The sequence below is a fragment of the Diadema antillarum genome, unplaced genomic scaffold, assembly GCF_040938485.1.
Source record: "Diadema antillarum isolate AM-2024a unplaced genomic scaffold, OU_Dant_1.0 seq00000688_RagTag, whole genome shotgun sequence".
Classification (NCBI taxonomy): domain Eukaryota; kingdom Metazoa; phylum Echinodermata; class Echinoidea; order Diadematoida; family Diadematidae; genus Diadema; species Diadema antillarum.
In genome coordinates, this window is record NW_027271593.1 from 129256 (window position 1) to 153353 (window position 24098).

The 24098-nt window shown below is 39.5% G+C and overlaps 1 protein-coding gene across 1 annotated transcript in view; it reads right to left on the reverse strand.

The window, feature by feature from the left end:
* LOC139737257 (pre-mRNA-processing-splicing factor 8-like) overlaps nucleotides 1–14199 on the reverse strand; it is a 52288-nt gene extending 38089 nt beyond the window's left edge. The window contains exons 1-12 of the mRNA XM_071647934.1: nucleotides 14081–14199; nucleotides 11749–11923; nucleotides 10805–10973; nucleotides 9533–9697; nucleotides 8842–9057; nucleotides 7617–7829; nucleotides 7086–7211; nucleotides 6327–6432; nucleotides 4432–4622; nucleotides 3941–4060; nucleotides 3101–3290; nucleotides 2150–2269 (exon numbers count right to left, since the gene is read on the reverse strand). Coding sequence (XP_071504035.1) covers nucleotides 2150–2269; nucleotides 3101–3290; nucleotides 3941–4060; nucleotides 4432–4622; nucleotides 6327–6432; nucleotides 7086–7211; nucleotides 7617–7829; nucleotides 8842–9057; nucleotides 9533–9697; nucleotides 10805–10973; nucleotides 11749–11890 — 1758 coding nt within the window. The 5' untranslated portion in view covers nucleotides 11891–11923; nucleotides 14081–14199. The remainder of the gene's footprint in view (nucleotides 1–2149; nucleotides 2270–3100; nucleotides 3291–3940; nucleotides 4061–4431; nucleotides 4623–6326; nucleotides 6433–7085; nucleotides 7212–7616; nucleotides 7830–8841; nucleotides 9058–9532; nucleotides 9698–10804; nucleotides 10974–11748; nucleotides 11924–14080) is intronic.
* Between the last annotated feature and the right edge of the window lie 9899 nt (nucleotides 14200–24098).

Genomic DNA, 24098 nt, shown 5'->3' on the forward strand with positions numbered 1-24098 from the left:
AAATATCTGACAAAACGCTTCATGAAATGCCCCCCAGTTGTATCACAAGACATCCTACCATATACAGTTTTTGCAATCAAAGCAAACATATAAAGAGATATCAGTATTTTTCTCATTAAAGCATAAATGCGGACGGTTTAGTCTGGAAACATGTTATCATAGAAATATTGTTCACATTTTGTGTTATTAACAATACTTAACATTGATTATACAGATTCATTTTTTACAGAGGTTCTTTGTATCCGTAACTTACACTTAAGAATAATTTTCAAGCACTAATTTTGGGTTTTTGCCTTTAATTATCCACAAAAAGGAGGACTCAGTGCATAAAAGGTGTATGCTTTATTTTTGGAAAATGTTGAGGAGATCAGGAAAATAATATATATTGATGTAGATTTTGGACCTGAAGGAGCAGTTGAAGCATTTTTAAGAAACAATGCCTTGTGGCATCGTTCTTATCATCAAAAATTAATAATGGCAAACTCAAATGAAAATTGGAGGGGGGAAGAAAAGATGAACATAATGACATGAGACAGCTTGGTAAAGATTAAACGCTAAAATAGACAATGCAGCCTCTTTTCTCAGTTCATACTTATCCAGAGTGTGTGCTTTCTTTCCAGTACCGGTATTATTATTTAGATAGGTTAGGGGAATCCCTTTGAATTGTGTGATACATCATTTTAAAGCTTACAGTCTGCTCTTTCAGAATCTGTCCTTAAAGGACAAGTCCACTTTCATGCGCACGTGGATTCAGTGAATACAACAATATTAGTAGGACACATCACAGAAAGCTTGGAAAAAATCGTACAATCCGTTCAAAAGTTATGATTTTTTAAGGTATCTGCACAGTCGCGGCTGGATGAAAAGACTACCACAGTGTATGATGTCACATGCACACATTCTAAGGAAAATGAAATGAGAATTTCACAAAACCATACTTTTTGAATAAAGTTCACATAGTTTCTTTGACTTGCTACTTACGTATGTCAAGGGTAAAATTATTCCCCCTGCCTTCTGAAAGAGAAGTCGAGTATCCTTTTGTAAGCGAAAATAATTTATGTTGAATTTTCTTTATTCATTCTTTATATCGTTGTACACATGTGACATTACAAGGTATAGTAGTCTTCTCATCCAGCCTCGACTGCATGAGCAGAAACTTCAAAAATTCATAACTTTAGAACGGATTGTCCAATTTTCCTCAAACTCTCACTGATGTGTTCTACTATTGTTGCTGCATTCACTCAACCCACATGCTATAAAGGTGACAAATCTTTGTCTGGCGACTTTTTTGTTGATCAATTATACCAACCCTGATGGAAATCTCTTCAAATTCATAAGTTCTGAAGTCTCCTTTAAGTTTAACCAAAATCTATATATGTAGTTGCCATGGCAACATACCACTTAACACTAATGAAAAGTATTTCAAACCTCTATACATCCCGTTGATCAGTTGTACCTATTCAAATGGAATCTCTTCCAAACTGGAAAATAGCCTCCTGTAACTAACTTCAATCAAAAACCCTCGTTTTGGGTTGCCATGGCAACGCACAAATCAACAATTATATTTGACCCCTGGTTTATACTCTTGGTACCTTCTATATAACGTTCATATCAAATTTTGTGAAAATTGAATCTTCCTACCTGGAGAAATAAACAAAAACATGATTTTTAGAAAAAGTTCATTGACCTTTGACCTTTGACCTTTGGAAAATTCACCCCAAATTCAATCAAAATATTTTACTTGTTCTCAATATTCTTCCTGCCAAGTTTTATCCAGATTGGATATTCCTGACCTGAGAAATAGCCAAAAAACCTATTTCACAAATAAAGGTCATTGACCTTTGACCTCTGACCTCCTTCCCAGCATCAATTTTCTTGGAGCACCCTATTTTTTGAGAAGGTACATCATGAAGTACCTTTGGTGAAAAAATCATGCTTTTGTCCGCCGTGTCACGATAATTTCACTAAGCCACCCCACTAACTGGAATTGTCTTTAAAACAGTTTACAGTAGAGATCAACACAATATTCATGGATTTATCTGTGGTGGCCTGCCTCTTTCTCAGTTGAGGTCATCCCTATGTGTCTGTCCATTCACATTCTACACTTGTAAATCCTCACATGTGGCCTTAGGGCTAGCATGGAACCTACCTGGAAGGCATCCACGTTGCCAAGTCTGTACTGGACGTGACTGTCGACCACTAGTTTGGTCAGTCTAAGGATCTCACGACACAGATGGAAGGCGTTACCGAACCGGGACTTCTTTCTTTCCTGTACATGGGAGCCAGATGGAGTTTGTCAAAGGAAAAAATGAATATTCCCCAATACACCACAACAGCAGGGTGGTCACCATTTGGGCTTTTATGCAAGGAGTGCTTACAACACTGAGTGTAGAAGTCTTCATTGCTACATATGTGTGTATGGGGGGGGGGGGGAGGAGAAGGGTTGAAGTGACATGGATCAAATTAGGCTAGGATTGAAATTCACAGGGCCAACCTGTGAAAAGAGTCTTCATACAATAATGAAAGGCACCTAAAATTTGCCTTCATCCAAGAAGATATGAAAGGCACCTAAAATTTGCCTTCATCCAAGAAGATATGAAAGGCAAATTCACTGGGTGTTTTTCACTTCTCAAACTTTATCCTTCTAATGATTTGAACTCTGCCAATCTGATACAAAGTGCTAGCTTGAGATGAAAGGAACAAACTGAGAGGGTGTGTATGGAGGGTGACTACATATAGTGGCAAAAAATGGAAAGCAAGGCACAAAGGCACATGTGACCTCCAATAAGCATGGGTGATCACGATCAAAGTTTGATGCTGTTTGCCTCCATGTGTGCAATACCAGTAGTACATCTAATCTGAACCCATTTGTTTCTTAAAACACTGTAACACATACAAACAAAACCCAACAGGGCTTTTCACGTTTTCAGAAGATTTTGTAGAGTAGCTCCATGGGCCAAATATCTCAAATCGATGGTAATCTCCCTATTTGATGACTCACGGTAAGGTTGCTGAACCATTTCAAGTGTGAAACCTCAAACTGGGATCTCAAAACCCATCATTCACACCCTCCATTAGCTTTGGTCACCGGCAAACTTACCTTGGTGGTGAGGGTCTTGACGGGCTTCAGGTTGAAGTTGTAGTCCAGATGGAGGTAGTTGAGGTTCTTGCGATGGATGAGCAGGTTGAGCATGTTGTAACCTTGGCGACACACCTGTAGCCCCACCTCCACCCAGTCCAAACTGGTAGACTGGAAGAACTTGGTGGCCTTGAAGGAGCGGAACAGATACCTAACCAACGGAGAAAGATAAAAATTGAAGTCAAGAAGAGATGTAAAAATACTTAATGATACGAGGGAGAAGATATTTGTTGATAAAAATACAGACTGACTGAGAGAATGAATTCTTGGGAGAAAAATGGAATTCAAGAAGACAAAGCTATTCAACAGATAGAAAAACAAAGTGTCATATACACAGCCACACACAAATGAAGAAGGAAGACGTGTAGAAACTTGGGTAGGGATAAATTCACATTCTGCATTTAAAAACAAAAAGAAGTCACACCCACTTTTGAGCAAACATTTCTGACAACCAACATACTTTCGAAAGTGGGAAAAATGTGTAAACTTTTAAAATACTGTACACATTGACAGACTTAGAAAGCATGATTATGATTAGGTGAGAAGCAGAAAAGCTTTACGCCTTTAAAAATTCACTATGAACTACGTTTAAGGTTTTCAATGAAAACACTTCCTACATTTGTATGTAACCTAAGGCATAGGGTCAATGCAACCTCAAGCATATGATTATAAATAAGATTTGGGCAGGGGGAGTGGACAGATGAAGGGCAGATGGACAACCCTAAAACACAAATTCCCCAGCAACCTTCTAGGCAACAGTATAAAAACTTTCTCAGGCACTACATCTCTGACAGCACGCACCTCTTCTTCTGTGACTTGGGTGGCTTGTGTTTGAGAGCGTTGAGCACATAGATCTTGAGGAGCTTCTGGTAGGACACACGAACCTTGACTGGTTGACCACTCGGACAGTGCTCACGGTACCTAGTGACAAATATAATGGCAAATTGAGGCTACATATGCCATAGCATATATAATGATATACTCTAAGCTGGTAACATGAACACATCTCAGTCTAAAGAGGTATTTCATATATTTCTTTATTTCATATCAAAACAGGTATGCATATGTCACATCTGCATATAATGATATTCACCTTTGCTTAAAACTGCACCAACTGAAATGAAATTGAATTGAAATTCCATTTAATGGTTTCATAGCACTGCTGGGGTAACATTATCGACATCGGCATCATCATTAACATCATCATCATCATCATCATCATCATCACTTTAATTGTCATCTTCAACAAAATCACTTTTTTTTCATCATCAGCTTCACAATCATCATCTTACCAAGTCTTGACCAGAGGGATGTCCATGGCTCGCCTGTGTCGTCCAGACCGCAGGTTGAACGGCCTTGGGGCCCACAGCAGTGCGATGCCGTTGGCCGTGTTGTCTGTGTAGAGAGGGCGCTCCTGCAGGAACGGCTGGACGTAGTCTGGTAGTTCAAACTCCTCATCATCATCAGGAAGTGGCTCCAAGTGCTGGTGTACGTAAACGCATGAATGACAATGATGAAAACTTCTGAAGCATTAGTTTCAGAAGTAATATATTCGCTATTTCATCTCCCAGCATACACTTCAGCCCTTACAGGTGCCATACATACTGTTATGTGCTAAGAATGTCATTTTTACTTATGATTAGAGAGCTTTCAGCTAACTGAGGCTAAATGTCACAACAGAACAACATCAAACAAACAAACCCTCCCACCCCAATAAGAACTATAACCATTTTGAAAGGAGCTTACCTGATTGGAAAAAAAAAACCTCATCACTATCTTAAACTCCCATCAAACCTTTCCAAAAGTAGTGAACCACATTTTTAAATAGTAATTGCTGCACTAGCATTTTAATTTGAAATCCTGGGGCCGTATTCTGAGAGCTGATTAAGTGTCTGATTAGCACTTAATTACCGAATTGGTATTCTGAGAGCATGATTAAGTAGGGGGTATATTAACTTCCATAGCAACAAGCGTTTTGGCGGGAAGGACCTACGCGTTTGCGCGTATCAATGCGCGTGCACCTCTGAGAGGACTTAATCACAGAGTTAATTACGAATCGGTATTCTGAGGGTGTAATTAAGTATGAAAGTTAATGGAAAACTTAATGATACCAAAGAGTGTCATTAACTACTCCGATATCACGCATTACATCGTGTTTTCTCTGCCACAACGATGCTTACCGTCTTCGGTAACCGAGGAGCGGTTGAATCTTGTTATCATGGTATCCGTAGAATTCAGTGAAAAAAAGAAATATAGCCGATCTTCGAGGAATTTTGTCATTTTATGTGAGCAAAGAGGTTGAGATCTTCGCGTGCGTAGGTGAGGGGTTGTAATCAAATACCGGAGTGTGCGCACGGAGCTCTTGGGTTGTAATTACAAGGGACGTGCAGGAGCGCGCATTGAGGGCATATTTGCGCGTGATGATCATTTTGGCTTCTAACAACGCATCTGATTGGATGGAATAACAATTAGATGGGAAGGACCTAAGATAATTACAGGGGACTTAATCATACCTTAATTACGTCCTCAGAATACCAATTTTGCCCATGATTAAGGGCCTATTAACTTCACGACTTAATCACGAAGTTAATTACAGACTTAATTACGACCTCAGAATACCACCCCTGCTTTCTGTTTTATGATTTTTTATTTATGAGTTCACACAAAAGAAAGTATCTTTGTAGAGTAATCAGTCATACTTACATCAGACTAGTCTCTTGCTCATATACATAGTTCAGGACCCCATTTCATAAAAGATGTTGGGGTGGCAACTCTTGCTAGAATGGCAACTTCCAATAGCAACAGCAAATCAGGAAGCTGGATTCTTTTCATTACTACGACAATTGCCATTTCAGCAAGAGTTGCTATCAATTCAACTTTTTTATGAAATGGGACCCTGAAGTTTGCATTTGTGAGCAAACAATCTCTACTTACAGCACATTGATAGAAAAAACTGAATCTTTTGAGATGAACAGGAATTAGCAGCTCAATAGGACTGGACTAATTTTTGATGAAAATACAACCAGGCATATCTGGTGAATAGTATGCCAACATTCCAAGTAAACATGTACCTGGTATATAAATTTGAGAAAGACTTGAAGATTAAAGAGCAAGATAGAGTAACAATCCCACACACCCTAACTCACACTCCAACTACTTTGTAGTTCAAAAGGTGAACACCTATTACCTTGACAGCATGCCTGTGTGATATTGGGTTGATCAGAGGATCAAAGTAGAATGCTGGAAGGTCAGGGTCCTCAGTCTTGATGAAGACTACAGGTGGAGTATGGTACCTGCAAAGAGAACAGAGGGAGCCAATCTCATCTCTTGCCATCTCGAATGGAATATTGCATGCATGGAGTCCATAACAGTGACATCATAATAGAAACGCAAAAAAGAGATGAAACAGCACCTACATACAGTAAAACATGATATATTCGTGGCATGAAATTTTCGTGAACGAGCCGACGGCCTTTTTTGCGGCATGAAATTTTCCCGAATTGCCAGTGGCATTCAATGCATATAGTGTAGACAAGAACTTTCATGTGCATTTCAATTTCGCGAATCTTGGCGCTCGCAAAATTCGCGAAATCAAAACACACGCGAACATTCCTCGTTTTACAGTAGTCCAGTCCGGATTATGTGAGTGCGCTGCTGTGGTAATTAATAAAATCTTGCAATTATTCAGTGCTAAACAGTATTGTAAAAACTTCGCAATGTACAGAAGAGGTAAGCAGCCTCATGTAGTGTAATATATCATCGAGTGGTTTGGCGTAGTGTCTCGTAGTACTTAGTTTTGAAGTGCCAGTATGGAGTGGCAGTCTGATGTACCACAGCTAGGTGCAGCATTCTATGAGAAGAATAGACCAAACATGGACATGTAACTGTACTGTAATGGACTGTAAATGAGTGAAGACTGTCTCACAGTAAGAGACCCAAACCTTACCATGTGAGGTGGACATAGTACGGCAGGTTGTTGTAGAGGTACGGGAAGGCAATCTTGTACTCGGTACGGATCTGCTGCCGGATGATGATCTTGTTGACATCATTGAACTCATTCCAGTCTTCATCCCTGAGAGGAACAATACAAATGAAAATGAAAATCATTAATCCAAGAGCATGGCATTTGTGTCCTGTACTTTATCATTCAAAAGCAAAGCCATTCAATTTCCATGAAATAATAACATTTATAAAACTTTCACGGTGACAATCATTGAATGGTTGGACAATCTAAATGGTGAAACTAGTGTCTAACAATGTGAAATGAGATACAACCCCTTGATGCTACCTGAAGCCTTTCAAAACTGTAGCAGTACAAATAGAATTAAGGAATTGTGATGAAAAGGCAACTGTTGATGAAGTTTACATGTGGAAAAAAGTCTTACTTGAGAAAAATTTGCAACTGGACAAGTATGATGAATGAGAATTAATAGAAGACTGTTAAATGGACAATAACTGAAGAGTGACTGCTACTCACTGTAGGTTTGCATCTCTGACCAGTGGCTCAAACTTAGGACCACCTGGGATGGCCATGTTGAGTGCCTTGGAAGTGAAGAAGGACTTGAGGTCAAACAGGTAGAAGTAGTTCTCGTCCACAAGGTCAGTCAGCAGTTGGTTGGCCAAACGGTACAGAGTGGACATCACTGGCAGGGTCAGGTTCCAAGACTTGTAGCTGGTACCATTGACCATCCTGTGCAGGGATGAAGGGTGAACACTTATTGTTTCCTTCTTAACCTGTTCCATACTGAATTCTGAAATCCCCATAGACATAATACACAGGCCATCAGGTTCCCGTAAGGAACGGGTTCACACTTCAAAATTTAAAGAAGTTAACTTGTGCACTACTGCATTCAAGCATGAAATCATGTGCGTCTTTGTGTGTGTGTGTGTGTGTGTGTGTGTGTGTGTGTTTGTGTGTGTGTGTGTGAGTGTGTGTATGGGGGAATTCAGAGAGGTTTTTCATACAGGCCCCTTACTCGATCAATGTGCTTGAGTCATTAAAACAAAATTGAAGCTAATAACCTTTGCAAACAAATATCACAATGAAGACTTATACAGTCGGACAAGGGAATGATACAGATATTTTCTTGACTTAGTGGCAATGATTCTACCAAAGCCAGGGGGCATTAAGAACCAAAGAAACGGTGACACAACCTATATCCAACATAAATGGTGCCAACTCCACTGAGCTACAGTAGCTTTTTTCCATGTACTCACATTCTAAAAAATCAATGTATATTACCTGAGCTAATTGCAATTCCTCCACATCTCTAATTTCTTCCAATTAGGTTTTAATTTCCTTCAGACAAAGCGAAACTTCAAACTTTGTTGTACTTTGGTTGTACTTCGTGAAGACAAAAAAAAAAATAATAATAAAACAATAAGGTCTTCTCTGTGTCCTCATTTCAAAGATTTAAAGTGTTTGAAGAATATATCAAGTTCACACCAGAATCTTTCAAAAGAAAGCATCTACGGAGGACTCAAATTTCTGATCAGGGGGGTGTTTCATGAAGCTGTTCTTAAAGTTACAAAGGATTTAAGAATGACTGGTGATCAGTTCTGATGTGCTACACTTATCAGAATTTCGATAATTCAGCACAAGAACTGATCACCAGTCATTCTCAAGTCATTCATAACTTTAAGAACAGCTTTATGAAACACCCCCCTGGTATTGTTTCTTCTCATACAAAGTTGTATCTTACTTTGAGTCAATGAGAGGCTTGTGATCATAGAACCACTCGTAGACGGGAGAGTCCTCTTCTGGATCCAGCTCCATCTGGATCGGCTCCAGGGGTTCCACATCCAACACGTTGTCTGCGTAGTCTAGCGGCGGCTCCTCGTCGTCAAACGGCGGGAAGCGCATACGCTTGAAGTGCCGACGATCTCGCTTCTCTCTCCTCATCATGATCCACATGGACCTGGGAGGGTGGTGTGACGAATGCAAAAAGGTTTTTGACAACTGTTTGTCTCTACTTTTATCTCAAAATGGATTTGATGCAATGGCTATCAATATCTACTATTTTAGTGTGTTGGGATTTCAAGTAGTCACACTTTACCATAACTTAACACAACTTGCTGGCCATGTACACAAATATGACCCATACAGCACAAAGGATTGTGAAACATGTTCTGAATACTGCAAAACCCAACATTTTTGCATGAACGAAACTTTTGTGAATTTCACAAACCAAGGTTCCCGCTAGTAAAATGCACACAAAAGTGCTCATGTACACTACACATTGAATGCCAAATGTGATTTACGAAAGTTTGGTGTTGCCAAAAAGTCACAAAAGTTTCAAGCCTCAAATTTTTCCGGTTTTACAGAAGATACCATGCAGATCATGAGGAAACTCATATCCTTTTGGAAGGTAATCCTCTTTCTTAGCTACTCACCCCCATTGTGCTATATAGCAGGGCTCGATGACACGTGGGATCTCATTGACAAAGGAGATAGCGCCTGTGATGTGGTAGAGGACGGATACATCGCGGATCTGTTCCCACGGCATCGGCATGTTCTCCATCAGTTTGAGCACAGCGTGAGGCATGTACTTTAGTGCCCTGCATGAGACAGAGAAATTGAACATTGACAAGTAACGGAAGACATGTTTAGAAGGGAAATTGCTAAAAGTGCACCTAAATCAGGAAGAAATACCATTCATGCCTCTACAGCCATGTACCAATGTATGACAAAACTCTTACTCAGAAAAAAATTTGTCTCTGCTTTTTTTTGTGTGTGTGTTTTATTTTTTTAATGAGGATTCTTTACTTATCCTTACTTTCAAAGAGACAAAACATTTTCTTTCAGGTACTCACAATGTCCTGCAACATGCACCATTGTATACATCCCTGAGTGCGCTACATCCACTAATGCACTCTCACCTGCGTGTTATTTGTATTTATAAAATGGGTTCAAGAATGTAGCCAATTGGAAGCGCTGAAATGAGTCACGTGTGCGTGCGTTATTTTCTTCAGGTAAGCACTAAGAAGAGTCTCTCTTCCACCTCCCTGGCCTGACGTACGTCACAATGTTTTACACTAGCAGTGCGCACTCAATCAGTTGTTACAAGTGCGTCACGCGCTACTATACACGCTGTCAATCCTGTAAACAACTTCTAGTTCGGGCCGCGGCCGGGCTGCCACAACAGCCGCCGGCCTTTCTTGTGCTTAACAGTACGTGGCGTACGTATACTCTTATACGTACGTACAGTACTTATGTGCGGGATTTCCGAGTGCGACGTGCGTAAATGTTTGGGACGAACATCTTCGGACATCTTGACTTTTGAGCGAGTGCTACATGTAGCTGACTGGTATTGACCCACAAAGGTACGTGAATAATGCTGTTAGTTTTCGACCCATTTTATAAAACTAATGATGCACAGGATTATTTCGTGGCGTTAGTGAAGGTGCGGCTCACTCTCGAGTATTGACAACGGTTGCAAACATGCACCATTGTCAATACTCTCGAGCGCGCCGCACCTTCACTACAATGTAACACACTCTATCCTGTGCATCATTAGTATAATGATCACTGATGTTGATAATTTTTCAAGTACAATATTTACATATTCACTCACAGTACACTTACCTCAAAGAAGGCTAAAAGCTTGTTTGATATTTTACGTATACAAATATGTCACACCCTACAAAGAGATCAAATGTACATACCCGAGGTAGACTCTCTTGTCGTGGCGGAATTTTCTGTTTGTCATGTCGCCATGGTCACGGATGATCTTTCTGACGTGCTCCGGAGGCATGTCCTCCTTCTGAGCATCCACGAAGCCAAACTTGCGCTTCTCCGCATACCGCTTGGACTGAAGCTGTTGCCACTTTCGAGCTGGAAGGAGATGTTACACGGAGGAATTCAAACATGACTTACACGCACATTGTGCAAGATACAAACACCTACAATTCAATACAGGGATAAAAACACCATTGTAGTATTCTGAGTGAAGAAAAGGCATATTTTTGGAAGAACAGTATTTTTACCTTTCCTGCAATACACTATACAATTTGGCAAATGCTGTACTGTAGTTTCCACGAAACCTTTATTTGAAAAAAAAAAAAACAGCAGAAAATACTGCAAAAAAAAATAACAGTTGACATCTCTGCATCTAAGACAAACTTATGTGCTCTATAAAAAATACACATTTTTGTTACAAGGCTAAAATGCAGGAATGATATTGAGGTTTGTCAAAAAAGAATTAAAATTAGAATTTTCAGGTGATTTTGATACATGGCAAAAGCAAAATGCGTATACATAGACTTGATGGGAAAAAAAATCTGAAATCAGATTTAAATCTACAGAACATCATGCCTGTAAAATGGTTGCAAGTCTTGCTAACAGACAAAAAAAAAGAAGTGGAGAAGAAAAGGTAAAAAAAAAGATAATTTAGATTTGAGCATTCATAAGTCATTCTGTTTATACCAAGGTACCTAAAATCATGACTTTGAGATATTCTACGAAGGCATTGAGATATTCTACGAAGGCATGTGGAGACTTTGAAGCTGATGTTCATATTTCACATGGCTGATACTTCCCTGCCATTGTATTACATCATAATTAACCCTGTACAGACTGGCCAGTGTACAGAACTTCTCAGCACTCGTACCTTTCTCTTGCAATTTTTCTTCCGACATGTAGTCTGGAACCTGGGGTGGTGGTGGCATGGGCTTCATGGGGATGACAGGCTGGGCCTGGGCAAAGGCCATGGGGTGCATCCCCAGGATGTAGCCTGGTGGAGCTCCGGCCATGACTGCTGCTTACACGAATGCGAGTCTAAGGGACTAAACACATACGTCATTCTATGTTAAGATTCTACAGAATGTGTGTGTGTACATATCTTAGACTACTGCAAATGATATTCTCTGGAAAGCAAACTTAATTATACCTTAAATTACTTTTTTTTTAATGAACAAAAAATGAACATTTAAAGTACAAGTTAAAACATGACCACAGCATACTCTGTGTGCTAGCTACATATACGCTGATACACCACAAGGTGGACCCGTACTTTATTGAAAGAAGAAAAAAAAAAGAAGAACTTACAAGGAGAAAAAGAAGAAGAAGAAGAAGAAAAAGAAGAACTTTGATTTATACTCCTGTAGCAATGCAGATCTGGGCTCAACATACTGTAGTGTATACGCTGAATATTTCACGAGGTTTTTGTGTTTGCAAATTCCACGAGTCAGGTACCGTGCAATTCATGAAATTAAAGATACGCGAAAATACTGACTCTAATCCCAATATGAATGTGACGTACAGCTAGCTAGTACATGTACAGGTATGTTGTATACATTTCTCTGTTCAGTAGATACTTGTACATGTACCTCTACAGGAATCCATGTTCATTTGTCAACCACTTGTTCAACCACTTGCTAAATCATCGGGAAACCCCAATTCGCAAAAAAATGTAGTATATATATTATGTAGTAAATATGTGGCGTGTACAGTGGGCCCTACTGTAGACTGTAACTGTGGAGTGTTGAGACATTCTTCTTCTACTGGTCTACTACTGTCACTAGACTGGTCAACAAAATTGGAAATTACTGTTGTGAGCAATATTTAATTAAGATCCTTGCTTGCTTTCCTTTTTTTTTTTTTGTACAACGTACATCTGTATTACTGTGTATGGCTAGTGTTTGTCATTCAGCACCAGATGGCGCTCTCGTGCATGTACATCGTTTTCTACACACGCAGTGCTCAACTTCTGAGCCCATTCGCGACGATCGATAGCTGTAGCAGTTATGACAGGGGTGCATTGATATCATTCTTTTCAAAAGTGATATGGCCGTATGTCAAACAACATGTTCGAATAACAAACCTGAACTACTTTTGCCTTCCTGTACATGGGTTTGCATCTGCTACTGTACCTACTGCTAGTAGCCCGAGGAGGACGATCTGTTCAGCATGCTAAGTCGAAATTTCGCACTTACAGTGTATTTGTCGTGACCTTTGGTGTATTTTGTACTTAATCCACATTACGCAAAATATGGCAGTATCGAAACTTCACTTTTTTCAAAATTGAAATGTTTTCTGATTTTTTGAAAGGAAAATTTTATCGACCCCATGTTAGCGCCTCAAAATAGACCTTGCAAGGCTTGTTTCAGTGAAATTGGCTGCCCGATCAGAGCCTGAAAAGAGCTTCGCGGTTGCTGCCGCAGGAGTCGCTGTGGATGGGTTTTATGTGATTTACGACTGCCCGCGGACGCCGCGCGCTGGCTCAGCGCTAGCGTCAGTAGCGAGCTCTCTACTCACGATGATGGGCGAATCGAAGGTGAAGCGCCACTACTGCAATGGAAAAATCATGAACGCAAAAAGTTATTAAAATGCAAGATTTTTTCAAGAAAACGAAAAAATCGACTGATTTAAACACTGTTCATGTCTATATTACGTATCAATCTACGGAAAATTGATCTCATTTCATGGCTTGGTATAAATAATGAATTATATCTGATTTTCATACCGAATCACAGTGAATGATAAACGCTAAAGTTAGTATGGCCCTGATTCCCATCTTTGTGATCTTGGCTTAATTTAGTTTGACCTGTTGTGTAATAAACAGTATAGCAGTAGGCCTACATGTATATTGTCATACAGGCTGAAAGTAGAAATACCTAACCATACCTTTAATACCGTGGCCCTAGCTGGCATGGGTCGATATTATAGGCCCATAAATATACACTTCATTCATTTATTCAGCCAACGGGCGAACGTTTCACAATCGTTGGCGTACACAATACGTGAACGAACCAGTTTGTTAATGCCTCACATGCACAACAATGTACACTTCTTACATCTACGAAAAACGTTCCTGCCGTGCGTACGCACGCGCTATCTGCAACATGCAGAATTACACAAATTGTCAGCTAACTTTTCGGACTAAGAAATCTTCATACGTACACAAGACTGCAAAAAAAATAACGATTTTGGAATGCAGTTACCCTTCAGTGTCGTTGATGTGCCAAACTCGAGTGATAACTATGGGAGATTCATGCTAGCTGGAAGTTATTCGTCTTCTGCTCTGCTCATGCTCTGCGCCAGCACACTAGACGCACTCATCGCACGCAGCACATACGTACATACACATGCTATTCTCCTACATATACAGCCACGAGCATACAGCACGCTAGCCGCTGTGCTTATAACACATGGGAGCTGGACAACTCGACTGTAAAATGCTTGACCCTCTGACATTACGACCCAAGCTCTGGGTAGCTCGATCTGGCTATTCCACATACCACTGCCAAAACAGTTGCGCGCGATAGCTGATGGGACGTTTATTAATTTTTATCATCACTCCGTGCATGTGTAAGAGAAAATTTAAGTCTGGACTTCTTAGACCAGAAGACCTGTGGCGTCTGAATAAGCCACTGCCATTGACCCTGTTACGTAATGACGTTTAGCAGTTTTGCGATAGTCTAAACTTGATGGATGACCGAGTGATCTTCAAAGGAAGCCAATCTGACAATGACATTTAGCCGAAGGACCAATCATTGTCCATGAATGCACTTTCTTTCACTCCTCTTCTTTTCAACTTTGGAACACCTTGTCTACAGCACGCAGATAATAAATTATACACCGAGACGATGGTATAGTCAGGAGCACAGATCTATCTTGTAATTGACCAATTATGAATAAAATTTGGACGAAGGCTTTATATCTGTTTGTGTTTTCGAGTCTTGATGTTATTCAACATGTCTCAAAATTGGCGTTTTTATTTATTTATCTATTGATTTATTTCACATATTTTGAAAGGGTTGCTTGCTCAGCAAGGTCTGGTTTTCAGCAAGGCCCTTTTTAAAAACAACACATAAAATGTACGATACAGAACATTAAAATACGCAAAATTGCATGAATAATATACACATTTAGCTGTAAAATGTTACAGAATATATAAATCATTAAACAACAATTAAAACTGAATACAACAATTCAATGGACATTATTAGACATCGATGAACTGTAAAATCATCAATATACATACTTTTAACTGCAATGAAATAACACAATTTCAATTCCATTAAAAAACAAGTGAAATTACAAATCTGCCAATCCTATTAATGTACTGAAGAGTTATGATTATGTAGTTGTTGTTTGTGTATGTGTGTGTGTGTGTGTGTGTGTGTGTGTTTGTGTTTGTGTATGTATGCGTGTATAGGTTTGTAAATACGATGAGTGTTTGAGTATGTATAGGTGCATTGCGCGGCAAGAGCTTTAAAAAAGGCAACATTATACAAGTACAAAATAAATGCAAGGTAAAGGACATGACTGTGACGAGATTGTTACACTGAGCTGGGGTACGTACATTTTTTTTTAGTTTGACATTACATAACAGTAGAGATGTAACACGACCCAACTCACTCTTAAATATGGAAAGCGAATTTGCATTTCGACATTCATCAGGAAGAGAGTTCCATAGTTCTCCTCCGATATCAATGAAGGTAACTTTCTGTTTGAATTGCGGGTTATCCGCAAAAACCTGTCGTTAAAGCAGAACCTTTCACACAATATTGATGGAGCAATGCTATTCACATGATGGCGATATTTTTCTTAAATAGTGTTTTGAGAGTACACCACCCGAGGTTTTGTAAGACTTGATCAGTATGGGGTATCCCAAGTATATCCACTAACCATGTAACCAGCACGTTTATGCAATTTGTTTATTGTAGAATGATTAAATTCGGATCTTGAAGACCAAAGAGTTGAGCAGTACATTGCATAGGTTAGAACAAACCCCCAGTATAATCTGCTTAATTGGTTCGGGGTAAATAAATGCTTTATTCGTCTAATCATGCCGAACTTTTGTTGCATAACTTTCACTGTAGCATTAACGTGGTGTTTAAAGCTCAACGTTTCGTCAATAACAACACCAAGACATTTGCTTTGTTCTACACAATCCAATTCTATATTATCTATTCTAACTTTCAATTTCTTCCTTTGTAACGTATTTAATCTTTGCCGGGAACCTACTAACATTACCTTTGTTTTTGCGTATTAAATACTAACTTGTTTTTTGTCGTCCATTGATTCACCTCCTCCATTGATTGATTTAATTGGTTCTCTGTTGATTCAACAGTTGACCCACTAACAAACAGAGTAGCATCATCTGCAAACATATTTTTTTTTTTATAGATGTTACCGGTTTTAACACTTGATGGCAAATCATTGATATATACTGTGAACAGGAGGGGGCCTAAGACCGAGCCTTGCGGCACCCCGGCTGAGATCGATCTATATAGAATAGGAATGTTTACCTTCAACCACAGTGTATTGACGCCGATTACATAAATAAGAATCAAACCATTTGAGTGCATTATTTGGCGTTTTCGCTCTCTTGCGTATATTGCTCTTACCCGCATCACGTACTCATCTTTGCCTTAGAAACAGAAGATGTGCATTTGGCAAGTATTTTTTGTCTTGCGTTGATGATAATAGTCAGGTATAATAACAATAATAATGATAATAACAATTATTGATAACAATGATAATGATCATAGTAGTAGTGGTAATTAAATTAATATATTTACACAGCGCATTTCATAGCCATTATTATTATTAGTAGTAGTAGTAGTAGTAGTAGTAGTATAGTAGTAGTAGTTTATCAACATTATTATCATCATTATTTATTTATCTATCTATCTATTTATTTGTTTGTTTTATTAATGAAATCATTTATTTATTTATATATTTGCATTTCTACATAAGATACAAACTCAAAATCATACTATCCAGACATGAAAAATAAAATGCAGTGATTTTATAGGTGAATACCGCTGGTTGCCAGGGGAGGAAAAGGCAAACGTAATCACCGAGGCTCCAGGCAAGTTCCTCCCCGAGAAATGTTCAAATGCGCAGTACAATGGAACCATTGATGAAAGGACTAGGGGAGATTTAAGATATTTTTTCATACCTATAAGGATCTGTATCAAGGGCGGATCCAGGAATTCCGTAAAGGGGAGGCGCCTTTGCAAAATTAAAGGGGGCCCATAGCACGCACCCCCATTTTTGTCTTTTTATTTCTTTTGTTTTAACGAAAATAAAGAGGGGGCGCACCCGGTGCGCCCCCCTCTGGATCCGCCACTGTGTTATTTTCCAGTTGAAGCTGAAAAGCAGCCCGGCACTCTGTTACCATCAGCAGAAATTCACAGTCTTTGCCTTTCTGCTATAATACTAACCCTTTATAACAATCAAAATGAAACTAAATTTGACTAACGTCATCATGAATATCAATCTATAACTAATTTTCCTAAAATGTCAAACGAAAAGAAAATTACTTGTTCGAACTTGTCATTTATCCCGTCACATTATATTATTTTCTTGTAACATTGTCAAGCTAAAACTTAATCATTAAGTTGAATCTTACAACATTGTAGAGATGATAACTACCAGCTCGACCAGGTTGAGCTATTCAGGGGGCATTTCATCAAGCGTTTTGACAGATATTTTTTCTCTGGCGACTTTGCTCTTAGCCAATTAGATGCAAGGATTTCAGTAACTTCAAACCAATTTGTCAGAAAAACTTAGCCGACAAAACGCTGAATGAACCCCCCCCTTTTTTTTTCCGGGTCGTGCTGTTTGGGGTCGGATTATCCTGGGGTCGAGTTGTCTAGGAACCACAACGCATATACGCAGGTTCGTAACTGTGCAGTTACATTCACTTTGTACAACCAAGGAGCTTGCAGTACGCAACTCGTGAATGTGTAACGTGCGCGTGAGCGTTATGTGTATTGTGTGTGTGTGTGTGTGTGTGTGTGTGTGTGTGTGTGTGTGTGTGTGTGTGTGTGTGTGTGTGTGTGTGTGTGTGTGTGTGTGTGTGTGTGTGTGTCGCGTTTTACGATTCAGCATCATTATCTTGTTGAATGTTGAATGTTGTTGAATGTTGATCCCGTTAAAAAAAAACGATAACAAAACATATTGGCGATATCGACTTGTGTATCATCATAATCTAATTTTCTACCAATGTTTATGTTAATTAGATCAATGGGTAAACTGATTTTTAAAGCATTTTTATAGTGCAGTATATTTTTATCTTTTTCTCTTTTTTTTTTGGGGGGGGGGGGGTAATATGATATTGTTTTGATGTGTAAAGTGCCAGTTTGGTGTATTTCCTTCTCTATGTCCCCCTGCTGTAAAGTTGAATTATCTACTTAGTATTTTGTTGTCAAATTTGATGTAAACCAAATACGTTTACTCTTCGGACTTTTATTCGGTGTTTGTAATAAAACAGAAATTGAATTGAATTGAATCTAATATGCATAATTATATACATGAATATAGGGCTTGACATGAGCTGCGATGGCCACTATAAAATTGATGTCTGGGTACCAAATTTCAAAAAAGCTTACCATTTAGTGGCCCCATCAGGCAACTAAGCTTCAAACTGAAACCTTCTTTTTCCCAACCAAAATTGCAGATTCGAACGAGACTTTAGTGGCTGCAATACCGAGCCCTGATCATAGGCCTATTCTGCAATGACATAACTTCTGTCCTAGAAATCGAATTTATTTTTACTACGAATTTTTTTGTCGCATCTCGATGATAGTCGAATAAGAATGAAACCGCTTACATACCATATACATGGAATGCTTTACCCGACTCCCTGAAAACACGAACATCATTGTTTTCCTTCAAAGCTGGTTTAAGAAATATATCTTAATTTCATATATTCAGTAAAATAGGGCCTATAACAACTATAATATGATTTGTTTATTTTTGGTCTGATTTTGTTAATATTATTATATTGATACATTAAAGTATAATCATAATAATATGCCCCCAACACAAACATTTAACGCACCTATACTGCACACGCACAGCATTCACTCACATCTTCTTTTCCCCTTTAGATCTGATAAATACTTGTATAACAAAAACAATAAAAACTACTTCTCGTGAGAGGCAAACCTGAGCTATATCCCCAATGAGGCCATCAGCCCATTCAAGCCATGGTTAGGCTGACGGTCTCCTACTTCCATGTTGAATCAGATGTAATGCTTTATACCGTATTAGGCTATTTGTGCAACTATAGATGTTTTACAATGATTTTGCTATATGCATGTAGTTTAATCTGCGCTTTTGTAATTGCTCCTTTGTCATTCATTGATTGGTTATGTTTTGTTTAAATTTGTCACACCCATGTAATTTATTTTGATTTGATTTGATATGAGAAGCAAAATAAATACGAACGAACGAACGAACTTTTAAAGTTATGTGGAATTCTCAATCAAACATTTTCTACGATTAAAATACAGAGATAGTCAAGACCCCAATTAATGTTCAACCTGCAGGCGCGTTGCACCTATATGATATGTTGCCGCTGATTAATCATCATCTCACAAGTAGTGTCCAGTTTTACCTGTATACAGAGTCCAAGGCGCTAAGCAGGAATATAGTCAGTGCGGGTAAGTTTTTGTTAAATATTCGAGGGAGAATTATAATAAAATAGTATTGTTTAGGGACAATTTGAATGGTTAAATCGAAGCATCGAGTATCACGTCTTGTTCTACATGTGTGCCTTATCACTTTGTGCCAAGTCTATAGAGGTGCACAGCGCTCTCCGGCAATGATGAAATAAAAGTTGTAGTGAATGGAAAAATGTCAATACCACTATGATTTCATTTGCAACTGCACACTAAGATAACGAAATGCGAGAAATTACTTATTGTAAACAAACAAGCGAAATACAAAACTATAATACATTATGGATTCATTGCGTGATTTACTAAGTTACTGAACTATTTAGAAATAATACATCCAAACAATCAAAAGAAAAAAGAGGGGGATGAAAATATTTGGGGACAACTGTCCACCCCCCCCCCCCTTATACAGCTGCAGCAGCCGTATTCGACTATATTTTTTAGATTAATATCAATTTAAAAAGCCAGCTTTTGAGGGCTCATGTACGATCGTAGCATAATGGAACATGCTGCCTCAGTATATCAAGTGTATCTCTGGTTTCACCATTGAGTATAGGCTCCATGGTCTCACGTTATCCAACGGAGCGCCAGTCCCTATATGAGTCGACAACTAGCCGCAGTGGATAACTATGCACTCTACACGCCAACAACCTGTTGGACTTGAATCGGAGTCAGAGAGTTTCTCCGATGGAGTTGGGTCGAAAGTGTGAAGCCTCTTATTGGTTACTAAACATGTTTTGTATTACCTGGACATGACTTGAACTTTCGGGTGTTGCGCATTTTCTTTGGTCAATGTGACAAATATATAAGATATTGTTCATGAAAACAAAATCTTTTTTGTATACTCGGTACTCGATTTTCTCTCCAAAGCAACTCAATTATTACTGTAAGTCAAAGAGAATTTTCTCCTCTCCTCCACTTACTAACGTTCTGGCTGTGAGTACTCTTGCGCCATCTATTGATGGCTCCCTGTACAGTGTATATTGATTCTTTATCTTATAATCAGTAAATTGATACAATTGATTAGTTTCATATGTAAATTTGATTCTCCATAATTACTTTGTTCAATATATTAAACAATAAGATAATTTATTATTACATATTTGGGTAGATGTAAAACAAATCGTGCTTCAATGAGATTTTTAAATAGAAACTTATCAGGTTCTGGGTGAACGAGCCTAATAAAACTTGCCCTTTTATTTATGACCCGTTTGTGTTGGATACGCTGTATCCTATGTGAAGCGAAAAAGGGCCTGCGCATAATACATAATGCATGCTAGCATACTACGCACAAATTATTCGTGTGTAAACCATACACGTCCATATTGATCCATACATAGCCGAAAGGCAAACCAAAGATTTTAGTATCTGCTGCTTGCGAGCAGATAAAATATGGGAGAATGCAGGACACAGAGTGATCATTAGTTGCAGACCTCCAAGCAGCTTCTCTCTACAGCACAGGAATAGATGTAGATTTACCGGAGAAAAGGTATGGTTGAAATTGAAATGGTCTTTGCACGCAGTCGTCGACGACAGAATTGTTTGTGTGTGGAACCGTATGTAAATAATGTGACGTTAGTTATCCCGTGTAGAATACTGAACTACGTATATGCCCATGTCCGTTGCATGCCGGGTTGGCCGGGGCCGGCGTAGGCTAGCAGAGTGTAGTAGGTCCTGCTGCAATGCTGTATCTTGGGACTACAAATATTTACATTTTTTACATCTGCATGTTGTATGTTGTTACTAATGACTAGACCTTCTAACGAGTAACGGTCTATTGTATTGTATGTATCAGTTCGGGAAACCCACTCACAAGGGGGGCCCCTCCTTACAAGTAACCCGTCCCCCTTATAAGTAACCCCGTCCCCCTTATAAGTAACCCCCGGGGCACCCCTTATAAGGAGTCTCCACGCTTTTTTGCAATGCAACGCGAAAATGAAAGGACTGCGGCAATTCGCTTGATTATGTCCATAAAGCTTCACAAGTTTCCTAGTTACTCACGAAATTTGAGCAAAATTGGTTTGAGGCATCACATCTAAAATCATGGATTTAAATGCGATGTCAAACGACCCACGCGAATGCTGAAATGCGAGCGATTACTGGCGTGAGTGTCGCCAGGCGCGGCGGCGCGGCAATGCTTGAGTGCAGACGTGGCGACTGAGTACGAACTCCGTCTGCACTCAAGCATTGCCGCGCCGCCGCGCCTGGCGACACTCACGCCAGTAATCGCTCGCATTTCAGCATTCGCATGGGTCGTTTGACATCGCATTTAAATCCATGATTTTAGATGTGATGCCTCAAACCAATTTTGCTCAAATTTCGTGAGTAACTAGGAAACTTGTGAAGCTTTATGGACATACATCTTGTAGTCAAGCGAATTGCCGCAGTCCTTTCATTTTCGCGTTGCATTGCAAAAAAGCGTGGAGACTCCTTATATTAAGGGGTGCCCCGGGGGTTACTTATAAGGGGGACGGGGTTACTTATAAGGGGGACGGGTTACTTGTAAGGAGGGGCCCCCCTTGTGAGTGGGTTTCCCGAACTGGTATAGTGAGGTGCCCGCACTTCGTCAGGGGCCCGAATACCGTCACCCTGCTTAAAATTGTTTTAAGCGCACTAGAGTAAGAACCCCAATTTTCGGCCGGCCTCCAATATCCGGACACTTGCCACTTATCACAAGGCAGCAAAGTCTACTGTCACAGCACAAGCATATCACATCGTTTCACACACTAGCACACTCGTTCACCGCGCGAAAATGCCCGAGTCACCTCCAAAAGTCCGTCTAAAATCCCAAATTTTGCCGTCAAAATCGCGGAATCGCCGCGACTTTTCCAAAGCGCGCGCAAATTAGGGCCCGTGTAAAGAATCGGGGTCGCCGAAAAAGCGCTAAAAATTGAAAAATTTCGCCGTTCTGTTACGAGATTTTTCGCTTATCGCAAGCTCAGAGTGTGATGGTATCCTCAAAAACACACACAAAAAAACAAAATCTCCGTACATGCCGATGCAGTGAATAAATGTACAGGGGCTGAATGCAAGTGCAGAGTCCCCAAAATTCGGACACGAACGGGCGCCGCAACATCCCCAATGCAACCTTGCATCAAGAAGGTATGGCGCGCGCGGATTTTTCAGCGGCCTTGTATGCGTACTGACATTGCACGCGTGTCCGGATTTTGGAGACGCTGTCCGAATTTTGGGGAATTGACAAGGTGATAATATTTGGGGATTTTGTGAAATTTTATGATCAGTTTGAGAAAATCCATTATTAAGAAAAATTAGTTTGATATATGTAACAAACATAATTATAGATTTCATTTTGTGGAAAATTATTTGAGTTGAATAAATATTGCAAAAAAGCTTAAGTGTCCGAAAATTGGGGCTTTTACTCTAAACAAAAATTTATGCCCGGGACTGTGTTCAGTACGCTTGAAACTTGTCAGGGCTACCACAACCAAGCAAATTGTGGTGAAAACCGAACAGTTTTTCACGAAAATCTGAAATTTAATCGGAATACGTATTATAATTCACATCACCACTGTCCCCGCACGCATTTTTTACGTGTATGTCTATCAATGGGAGCATCACGGTCACTCGCACACGTCTTTTACGTGCTTTGTCTATGGGAGCGCGGGTGACGAGTTGCGGGCCCCTTCCTTAGCGCGCAACTTTTTCGCATCGTTCGCGTTTGACGACGATAGCTGCAAATTTTCGATATCGATCAGTGAACTTGTGATTCCATTGGAATTTTCAGCATTTTTCCTGTATGTGAGTTGGATTTCAAAGAATTTCAGTGGCGAAATGTGATTCAAATATGCTCAAACATTAATTATGACGAGGTGCGGGTCACCCAAGTATACACCAGGCAATCTAGAACTGCTAACTGTGAGTGTTAACATTAGAAGTTGGCCTGTGGCACCTGTGGCTGTAACTGTCTGTGTTAGTATGGCTTCAAAAGATCATAATTTTAACCTTTCAGTGTCACAGTTTGGGCTATGTATTGGCACGATTACCGAGTACGAAGTAGAATTCTAAATCTACGTACGAGTCACCGTTTCATTCAAAGTCGTCTCACACCACTGGGCAACCCCTGCCCTGCCATGCCCCCTATGTCCACCAAGATCCAGTTACTTGAAATACATGTAGGGTCCTAAGCTTAATAAAGATACGTTTTGTATTAAATAGATTTTGATAAACTGAATGTTTTGCTATCAAATGCTAGCTCTGTACTGTATGTAGAGGTCTATACTCTATTTTTTGTAGGTGTCTACCATGAAGACATATCAACAAAACACCGTAGTCGTGTTAATGGATCATCATTTAACCATGCACTGTATAAGCTGTTATTTTTGCGAGGGATTAATTTTCGCAAATCTCAGAAGTTGGATTGCGAATTTAACAACATGCGAAATGTCTCCATAGGCGCTAGGGGAATAGCGCATTACGTTAGCGTCGGCATCAGTTCGCAAAAACAACATCTTGCAAAAATGTCTATTTTATGACCTCATTCGCGAAAATATCTGTACGTGAAAAACCAGCGTATACAGTAGAT